Below are 11,281 nucleotides of genomic sequence, written 5' to 3' on the forward strand. Positions count from 1 at the left end.
CATATACATATATGTTTTGGTGATTTGTTTGAACTGACACTTTTATGTATTTTTTTCTTTATTGAGCCTTGATTTTCTGTTGATAGCTACATATAGACCAAATGACATATTTATTGTCAACTTAATACCCTAATGTTACTCGGTGTCCAATAGCTGAACTCTTCTTTGAAGCAAGGTGTAGTTTCTGCTGATAGCTACATATAGACAATATTACTTATTCAGAATGTATGGTAGTGGACGCAGTATTATCAGCTCTCTCTTCAGCTTGGTCTCTGAATGTCTGGACTCAACTCTGCTTTTTCTCCTTGATCACATTCCAACATGCCTAAAACCAAATAAAGAAACATTTTTGAATTTAAGTTTGTCAATCTTTGTCCACTTTTGTTAGCATGCAATAGATTAGTTATCCATGTGATAGACTGCAACCTGTCTGAAAAGAGTTTGTATAAGAGTTCACTGACTCCAAGTCATTTATCATTTATGGTACTTTTGTAAACAATTATCACTCTTTTGACACTCGACTCCTACTGTGGTAAGTTGAAAAGTTACTTTGAGCAAAGAAATGTGTATATATGTGATTGTTGGAGGGTCCACCTGGGACGCCTCCGTGTCTCAGTGGTGAGCAGGGTCCTCCTTCAATCAGAGGATCGGTTCCATCCCCGACTCTATAGTCCATCGTTGGGCAAGACACTTAACCCCAAATGTCTCCTGTAGCTGCGCCTATGGTGTGTGAATGTTTGTTAGTCCTGATAGGCCCCTTGCATGTAGCTCCTCCCATCAGGATGTGAATGTATGTGAATGGGTGAATGATGTAGTGTTAAAGCGCTTTGAGTGGTCAGAAGTAAACTATAACAAGTAGTTTATCTCTTAGTAAACTATACCAAGGAGTTTATCTCATAGTAAACTATACCAAGGAGTTTATCTCATAGTAAACTACACCAAGGAGTTTATCTCACAGTAAACTATAACAAGTAGTTTATCTCTTAGTAAACTATACCAAGGAGTTTATCTCACAGTAAACTATACCAAGGAGTTTATCTACAAGTAAACTATACCAAGGAGTTTATCTACAAGTAAACTACACCAAGGAGTTTATCTCACAGTAAACTACACCAAGGAGTTTATCTCACAGTAAACTATACCAAGGAGTTTATCTCATATAAACTATACCAAGGAGTTTATCTCAGAGTAAACTATACCAAGGAGTTTATCTCAGAGTAAACTACACCAAGGAGTTTATCTCAGAGTAAACTACACCAAGGAGTTTATCTCACAGTAAACTATACCAAGGAGTTTATCTCAGAGTAAACTACACCAAGGAGTTTATCTCACAGTAAACTATACCAAGGAGTTTATCTCACAGTAAACTATACCGAGGAGTTTATCTCACAGTAAACTATACCAAGGAGTTTATCTCTTAGTAAACTATACCAAGGAGTTTATCTACAAGTAAACTACACCAAGGAGTTTATCTCACAGTAAACTATACCAAGGAGTTTATCTCCTAGTAAACTATACCAAGGAGTTTATCTACAAGTAAACTACACCAAGGAGTTTATCTCACAGTAAACTACACCAAGGAGTTTATCTCACAGTAAACTATACCAAGGAGTTTATCTCACAGTAAACTATACCAAGGAGTTTATCTCATATAAACTATACCAAGGAGTTTATCTCACAGTAAACTACACCAAGGAGTTTGTCTCACAGTAAACTATACCAAGGAGTTTATCTCAGAGTAAACTATACCAAGAAGTTTATCTCAGAGTAAACTATACCAAGGAGTTTATCTCAGAGTAAACTATACCAAGGAGTTTATCTCATAGTAAACTATACCAAGGAGTTTATCTCAGAGTAAACTATACCAAGGAGTTTATCTCAGAGTAAACTATACCAAGGAGTTTATCTCAGAGTAAACTACACCAAGGAGTTTATCTCACAGTAAACTATACCAAGGAGTTTATCTCACAGTAAACTATACCAAGGAGTTTATCTCACAGTAAACTATACCAAGGAGTTTATCTCACAGTAAACTACACCAAGGAGTTTATCTCACAGTAAACTATACCAAGGAGTTTATCTACAAGTAAACTATACCAAGGAGTTTATCTCATAGTAAACTATACCAAGGAGTTTATCTCAGAGTAAACTACACCAAGGAGTTTATCTCACAGTAAACTATACCAAGGAGTTTATCTACAAGTAAACTACACCAAGGAGTTTATCTCACAGTAAACTATACCAAGGAGTTTATCTCCTAGTAAACTATACCAAGGAGTTTATCTCATAGTAAACTATACCAAGGAGTTTATCTCATAGTAAACTACACAAAGGAGTTTATCTCAGGCAGGAGGCAGGAGACAGGAGACAGGAGACAGGAGGCAGGAGGCAGGAGGCAGGAGGCAGGAGGCAGGAGGTAGGAGACAGGAGGCTGGACCGGCTCCACGATTCATGGAAACTTGAGGCGAGGAAGCACAGAGGCTCCAGGGAAGAAGTAGAGTTAGTAATGTGCATTGAAGAGACATGAAGGTATCCAGAAGGAGAGAGAGAAGAGGAGAGAGGAGCTCAGTGTATCCTAAGAGGAGATCAGTGTATCTTAAGAGGAGCTCAGTGTATCCTAAGAGGAGATCAGTGTATCCTAAGAGGAGATCAGTGTATCCTAAGAGGAGCTCAGTGTATCCTAAGAGGAGATCAGTGTATCCTAAGAGGAGCTCAGTGTATCCTAAGAGGAGATCAGTGTATCCTAAGAGGAGCTCAGTGTATCCTAAGAGGAGCTCAGTGCATCCTAAGAGGAGATCAGTGTATCTTAAGAGGAGCTCAGTGTATCCTAAGAGGAGATCAGTGTTGTGTCCTCCGCTTGATGCGGACATTGAGGACATTGGTGTCACCAGGCTTTAAGCTATCTAGTAAGTTAAACACTTCATTCAATAAATAACTCCAGAGGCCGTTGACTGTTTTTGAAAGTTTACTGAATCAAAGTGGGAAACTAAACAAAAGTACAAACAGTTTGTAAACATAAAAAAGAGGTAAAGAACGTATGGAATACAAGTCAACAATGGAATGGAAAGTAGCATAGTTGTAGGGAATCTGGTGCTTGGAAACAATACCACTTTACTAAACATAACTCATTGAAAGTTCCTTGTAGTAACTTGAAGTAACAAAAGTGCAGTAAAATAAGTCGATGTCTCCTGTTGTCCCACACGGGGACCAACAACAGTCTCTTGATTCATCACCAGGACCAGATCTATCTGTTTACTGATGAAGCTCCTGAGATGCAGTTGAAAGCTCTGGAACGGTTTGTAAGTGGACCTTTGATTTTAGATTATTTAGTCACATATTCAATTATAAAGTGTCAGGAATCGTTTAAGGTTGCATGCTGTAATAATTCTCGGTCCAAACGATTTCATGCAAGTTAAACATAGTCCATAAAACCAAATATCATGACTGATTCATTCAGACTGCAATTCCTTTGACTGGTTTTGGAGGGTAACCAAACTGCAGCATCCTCTTTGTTGTAAAGCCATCATTCATACAAAACACACATATAATCTGAAAGAATTGTTCACTGCGTCTGTCACCATATAGATCCGTTAACACAAACAGACTGATACGATTCTATACACACAACCATGTATCAGTTATAAATGTCGCAAAATATGTAGCACCCTAAACAGGCATGACAGAAATTCCGTCAGAACTATTCAGAAGACTTATTTGAGTATATATGAGATTAATATTTTTATATTATATCTTTTTAGCATACTTAGCAACAGCTTATTTCTTGCGGATAGACAACAGGTTTCACAGCTCAAAACAGTTGCTGTGAAGGGCGGGAAAAGCCAAAGTTGTTCAACTTCCATCATGGAAGAGTGTCACCTGCACTAGGACATTGGGTTTATTGTAACAATGCTCAGTTCCTCCGCATGAGATCAGCTCTGTTTAAGTAGGGTTCCCACTGTGCTGGTTGGAGCTCAGATCAGACTCCATCTCCACAGCGGCTGCAGCTCTCCGTCCAGACAGGCGGTCCACAGAGCTGGGCGAGGCCACGGGGACGTGGCGACCGCGGCAACACGCCGCCACGTCAGCAATGTCGGCCCGGAAAGATGCCGTGTAGAAACTGTAGATGACCGGGTCACAGCATGTGTTCAGGTTGCCAAAGACAAACAGTATGTGGTGCACATACTCAGGGGTGTGCTGGATCATGGCCGGTTGGAACCAGTACCAGATCCCCAAGAGGTAGTAGGGGGTCCAGCAGATAACGAAGGAGCTAACGATCACAATGGTCATCTTGAGGGTCTTAATCCGGGCTTTGGGTATCATGTCTGTTCCACTGCGTCTCAGGCAGTGCTCCCCATCTGCACAAACAAAGACATGGACAAAAACTCAAATATGAGAAGGCATGCATTCCATAAATATAAGCAAATAGGTAGTCACCACCTCACCACCTTCATGTTGGGATGGGTTATCTTTGTTAGAGGGATGCATTGGAGTATGATTTACATTTGGTACTATCTTGTCATTTGCCCGTGCCTTCATCATTTCAAGTCTTGATTGTAAAAACAAATATTTTGCTTGTTGTTGAGTTTTTTTCTTCTAAAATCTCATAAAATCATATAAACACTAAACCGGTCGTTTATCTTGACCAGAGACTATTACCAGTCTGCAACTGAGAGATGATGAATTGCATATCAGCACAGTTTAAAAAATATATAGTACCGTCCCCATGTCCACACCTCAAGCATGGGAATCAAACCATCAACAATAAATCCCATTTCGATTGACTGACATTTGAACCTGTGGCTATAAACGGTTTATCAGTTGTATAGAAAACCTCCTTACTCAGTGCAGCCTGACTGTAATCAATCAGAAAAGAGGACAAAACTCAATCAATCAATAATGACTAATAATAAGTTTAAAAAAAGTCTATAAACACAACAAGTGAGTGCATCAAGCAAGATATTTAAATTAAACAGTCTGCCTTCTTTTAGAATAAACAGCAGAACAAATAATCACTAAGGCAGCCAACATAGAGATGTAGCAACAATATAAACTCCATACACATATCGCTGAGAGGGCTCGCTGGGTGGTGCATTATATCAAGTTTAATATAACCTTCTTTATTTTAGTTTATCTATGCCAAGATACAATGATGTATACAATGAGGTGTGTACAGTTGATAAACGGCCGTAACCTAAAGAGTGTCAACTCTCTGAATGTGGAGCTACTGTGGCTTGATAAGACTAAATGTAATGAGTCCAAATCTGAGGCCATGGTGCTCTGCCGCAAACCGGTGGATTGCTCCCTCCAGGTGGGGACAAACTGCCTACCCCAAGCGAAGGAGTTCAAGTATCTCGGGGTCTTGTTCACGAGTGAGGGTAAGGTGGAGCGGGAGATCGACAGACGGATCGGTGCGGCTGCAGCAATAAAACAGGCGCTGTACCGGTCCGTCCTGGTGAAGAGGGAGCTGAGCCGGAAGGCGAAGCTCTCCATTTACTGGTCGGTCTATGTTCCAACCCTCACCTATGGTCACGAACTCTGGGTCGTGACCGAAAGAACGAGATCTCGAATACAAGCGGCCGAAATGAGCTTCCTCCACAGGGTGGCCGGGCTCACCCTTAGAGATAGGGTAAGGAGCTCGGACATCAGGAGGGAGCTTGGAGTCGAGTCGCTGCTCCTTCGTGTCGAAAGGAGTCAGCTGAGGTGGTTCGGGCATCTAGTCTGGACGCCTCCCATTAGAGGTTTTCCAGGCACGTCCAACTGGTAGGAGACCCCGGGGAAGACCGAGGACACGCTGGAGGGATTATATCTCCCGGCTGGCCTTGGAACGCCTCGGGATCCCCCAGAATGAGCTGGAAAGTGTTGCGGGTGAGAGGGAAGCCTGGGTCGGCCCGCTGAACCTGCTGCCACCGCGACCCGACCCCGGATAAGCGGCTGATAATGGATGGATGGATGTAATGAGTTTGACCTGCAGGTGTGTTTGAGTGTCACACACCTTTTCTCTTGTGCATTTGCCCGTTGATCTTGGTGAGGATGCGGGTGTAGCAGAACGTCATGACCAGCAGGGGGAAGACATACAGCGTCACAAAGTGAAACATGTTGTACGCTGTCCTCTGCCAGAGATACCGGAAGCTTCCATGGGTGACGCACTGAGTGAAGTCCACTCCGTCAGCTTTAATGGTCCGGAAGATGAACAGCTGAAGACCAAGAGAGGGTAAATAGATGAGGAAGGAAAATACGAAATGACATACAGTATGTATTGACGACCGCAATAAATGGTTGTTAGTAGCAGTGCTTTGGGTGAACATTGTGTTAATAATAGTGATTTAAAAAAAGGCCACTCAAACAAAAGCTATATTCAACAGTGTGGAGAAAGTGTCGTGCGGTAAGAACTCAGCCTTGGTACCCAGGTGAGCTATGGGTCAATGCTGATGCCTAGACCACATCGAAAGGCAACAGGCGGAGACAGTACTGGATTCCAATTAAAGCATCTTTTCCATGTCACTATTACAACAATATCCTGATGTCACCACTCTAACCAGCGTTGTATGCTAAACTAGTATCACCCCTTTGCTTTGTATGATCTTTTTGGGCTACTATCTATTTGTTTGAGCACCAGCCGGAGGATGCTTGCCCTCATACTTTGAATGGATGAGCTTGTCGCAAATCAATCTGTCGACTGTAACTCAAGGAGGGTGATCTGTCGGCGACAACGTGTGTGACGATGAAAGCATAATATCACAAAATGGGATTTTCGGTCACATGACACTTGGATCGTAACACTGCAAGCATTTAACTGTTGCAATACTTTCATCAGTAGGACATAGGCTCAGTCCCTGCTGTGTTACCTCATTAGGCGATAGATAGTGACCAAACAGATGTTTATTCAAATTAAAGTCTTTGAAGGTTCCCTTATGTTGTCATACAGTTATCCCACCACGCAGCTGAACTGAAGATGCTCTAGTTTGCTCATGCTCCAAATACACACAGTAGAATGAAATCCTCCAGAACTGTCCTTATAGGAGTGTGTCTGGTAGAAATAAGCATACAGAATTCAATACTCTGCCCAGATTACTAGTCTCATCATATTTTAAGGAGCTTATAGTGCCATATTAACCCCACTAAAGCATTACGCTCACTGAATGCAGGGTTACTTGTGGTTTCCAGAGTGTTAAAAAGTAGGATGGGAGCAGAGCTTTCAGTTATCGGGCTCCTCTTCTCTGGAATCAGCTTCCACTTTCAGTCCGGGGGGCAGACAGTCACCTCATTTAAGAGTAGACTTAAGACTTTCCTCTTTGATAGCTATAGTTAGGGCTGTTTCAGGTTTATAGCTAGGGCTGTTTCAGGTTTATAGTTAGGGCTGTTTCAGGCATATAGTTAGGGCTGGCTCAGGTTTGTCCTGGTCCAGCCCCTAGATATGCTGCTATAGGCCTAGACTGCTGGGGGTGATCTTAGGATACACTGAGCTCCTCCTCTCCTTCTCTTCCTCTTTCGCTCCTCCTCTCCTCTTCACCTCTTCTTTCTCTCCTTCTGGATAAATGATTGTCTCTTCAATGCATATTACTAACTCTACTTTCTTTTTCCATGGATTCGTGGCTGCGGGGAACCAGGGGGGAGGACCCCGGTCCTCCTCCCTGACTGGAACCGGTCCTGCCAACTGCCATGGCCCTGCAGATGGAATCGGCCTGGAACCAGGCCTGCCAGCTGCCATGGCCCAGCTGATGCCCCCTCCCCTCTACCTCCTTCTGCTTAATGGATCGCGGCTAGCTGGATCATGGACCATGCCTATTACTCATTATATGAATAATTTCTCTCACATTCATGTAATGTGTTGTAACTCTGTTACGTTGTTCATTCTGGCCACATGACATCTATTGCTTCTGTCCATCCGGGGAGAGGGATCCTCCTCTGTTGCTCTCCCTCAGGTTTCTTCCCCTTTTTTCCCTGTGAAAGGGTTTTTACTATCTTTATTGGGGGAGTTTTTCCTGATCCGATGTGAGGTCCCGGGACAGGATGTTATGTGTACAGATTGTAAAGCCCTCCGAGGCAAACTTGCATTTGTGATGTTGGGCTATACAAAATAAACTGAATTGAATTGAATGCACTCTGTATTTCACTAGATGTGTTTTGATGTTCCAACAGATCAGCTGTCAGATGACAACATTCTGGTTGCAACTTGAAAAATAGTTGTCCAGGAGTTGCACACCATCTTCTTAACTTTTCAGTTGATTTCCAAGGTCAGACACAGTGCAACTCTGATGCACGCTGGATGCATTTAACTCCACTAAGTGTATGTTTAGAGCCAGACTAATTGTTAGCTAACATTTCAAAATCATTAAATCTGTTTAAGTGTCTCCAATCAGTTGTACTGTCATTACCTCATCAAGAATCCAATTTAGTGTGCATCATATGTCCTTAGATCACCAGCTGGTGAGAACTTAGAACCTACTGTACCTCGAACCTAGAACCCACTGTACCTGTGGAGACGCCAGCAGCAGGCTCAAGGTCCAGGCCACTAGCAGCATACGCCTGTTCCTGAGCCCAGCATCCAGGGAATCCAGAGGATGAAGGATGGCCCAGTAGCGGTCCAGACTGACCACCACTAGTATGAATGCTGCTGAGTGCATGGCAAAGAGCTTGAGGAAACACAGCAGCTTACACATGATGTCCCCGGCATACCACTGCACTGTAATATTCCAAATGGCATCCAGCGGCATCACCACAAAGGTCATCACCAGGTCAGCCGATGCCAAGCTTGCGATGAGCGGGCGGAGGTGCGCCGCCAGACGATAACCCCGCCCCCAGCACACGCTGATCAGGACCGAGAGGTTACTGCCAGCGGCGAAGACGAACAGCACCAGGGTGGCTGCTACGCGGCAGCGGGCCGCCGCCGTGAAGGACGGAGCCTCCCAGGGCCGCAGGGAGGGCGGAGCAGAGGCGTTCAGCAGGGAGCTGGCAGGGGTGGAAACCAGCAGAGACAGGTTGCCTGTCATCCTGTGACAGAGGGAGGAAACAACCATGTTACACTGACCATGAAGAAAACATCATGTTGATCCAAATCAGCTCTTCAGATGCTCTGTTTTCATTTCTATGTTCGTATTATGGCAAAAACCAGTGATCTTATTCGAGGAAATGAACAGTGGGACAAAGCTTCACTGCTCATAGATGGTGAGTAGACTTATTGGATGCTGCTTTTATTTAGTTTGTTGAGTTTGTTGATCTCATAGATTGTAAATAAGTAGTGGACGTCGTCACGGTGACACCACTAATTGATTTATGTTCTACGGTTTGAAGCCTTGAGTTTGGCATTTTGCTCGTGTCCATTTATTTTTGACGCAGCCATCTTTGTGTGGGTGGAGCTGAATAAGACATGTTCAGGTGACCAAAAGGTTACCATTAACTTTCATGAACTGAACACACCTGTGAAAGGATTTAATTTGTAAGATGAAAACACTGACAACTCACAGACAACCCAGTGGTAACAACCACAAGGAAGCCTGAAGCGTCCCCTGCTTTATGGTCTGTTTGACTCTAAAAGACCATCACTTACTAAATGAACATCATGCTGTATTGAAGAAGACTTGAAACTAGAGATTGAGACATAAACTCATGTTCACAATGTGTAAAGACACAAGTTAAAGAACAAGTTAAAGACACAAAAAGAGCTGTACTTGAACTATTTGGAGTAAATGCATGGTCTTGGTCTCTTTTGAAAGGTAACACTCTGATGCTTTTTCCCTCAATAGTCAGAATCACTTTAAGTGCTGCTGACACTGAGTTATGTAAGTTTGAACACACTAAAGTATAAGGTTTTTATTTCCGTCTGAACATTTCTTTGTAAATAGATGCCTGTAGATGACTATAAATGGGATTTATGGACTGGAAAACACAATGGGACCATAGCCTGAAGTAAAAAGCAGATAACAATATCACAGAAAATTAATATTGTACACATGTTTTTCTAATGAAATGTCTAGGCGTTTTTCCATTTTGAGACTGAAAATATTCATGATATATATACTATATACCAATTAAAAAGGCTTATAGTCTTGCAAACTTATCGAGGTACTATGCATATTTACTACCAGTATTGCTGACACAGAGAAATGAAGTATAAATGCATTTTTATGCTAATTCTATGCCAAACTGAGGCTCTATCAGCAGCTGTCTCTTCTCATCAAATTGAAGGCTGTTAGGATTACCCCCCTTCCTGGTATTCGTTTTTTAGGCAATTTCATTGGCTGTACGAAACGCCTGTCATCTGAGCTGTACGACGTGACAGGCTTGAGCCACGTAAGAAGACAGAGGTTGACTCTGTTCTTCAACGTAGCTTCTGGTTGGGTAATGTAGCCTGTCAGTCAGGAGATGAAGCTCCTATTGGTTCAAGTGACGTTTCATTGTAAAGGTTGGATTTCGGCGGTCATTTGATACCGAGTTTACCTTTGTGCTCTCATGCAAACTTGCTTTTCATCTAAAAACAAAAATGTTTTCTTTCATATCTTCCAGCTGATATGAAATGATGCAACACCAGTCGGTGAATATTTATGAATGTAATCACGTGTTTTGGACTAAATCTTTTATGGGATTTATTTTTATTTCACCTTTACGATGAAACAACGCCATTGTTGTTGGAATGTTATGGATTTATGGATCAATATGAGGCGTCATCGGTGAGTTGCCTGGATTTTGCTATCGTTTGTTTGTTTGTTGTTGTCTGATAAAAGTCTTGTTTGTAGCTGCTGTGGTGGTCTGATCTTGAAACGGAATCACAAGAATCGTAGGTTTCCAGAAACATATGGCACTCGTACCGAACTATAAATAGAGGCACAGTGTACAATAGAATGCACAGTAAAGGACGCCCGCGGGACGGCAGAACGTTAACAGGTAAAGAACAAGTTAAAGACACAAGTTAAAAAAACAAGTTAAAGAACAAGATAAAGAACAAGTTAAAGAACAAGTTAAAGAACAAGATAAAGAACAAGTTAAAGAACAAGTTAAAGAACAAGTTAAAGACACAAGTTAATGAACAAGTTAAAGAACAAGTTAAAGAACAAGTTAAAGACACAAGTTAAAGACACAAGTTAAAGAACAAGTTAAAGAACAAGTTAATGAACAAGTTAAAGAACAAGTTAAAGAACAAGTTAAAGACACAAGTTAAAGAACAAGTTAAAGAACAAGTTAATGAACAAGTTAAAGAACAAGTTAAAGACACAAGTTAAAGAACAAGTTAAAGAACAAGTTAATGAACAAGTTAAAGAACAAGTTAAAAAACAAGTTAAAGAAC

At 42.0% G+C, this 11,281-nt stretch overlaps 1 protein-coding gene across 1 annotated transcript; it reads right to left on the reverse strand.

Moving 5' to 3' along the window:
* Positions 1-3,939: 3,939 nt before the first annotated feature.
* gnrhr1 (gonadotropin releasing hormone receptor 1) lies at positions 3,940-8,990 on the reverse strand (the record flags this gene model as incomplete). Its single annotated transcript, XM_079232389.1, has 3 exons — positions 3,940-4,355; positions 5,993-6,194; positions 8,475-8,990. The coding sequence occupies 3 exons, from the start codon at positions 8,988-8,990 to the stop codon at positions 3,940-3,942; spliced, it is 1,134 nt and encodes a 377-aa protein (XP_079088515.1).
* Positions 8,991-11,281: the final 2,291 nt, after the last annotated feature.

Source organism: Taurulus bubalis (genome assembly GCF_910589615.1).
Source record: "Taurulus bubalis genome assembly, chromosome: 16".
NCBI lineage: Eukaryota > Metazoa > Chordata > Actinopteri > Perciformes > Cottidae > Taurulus > Taurulus bubalis.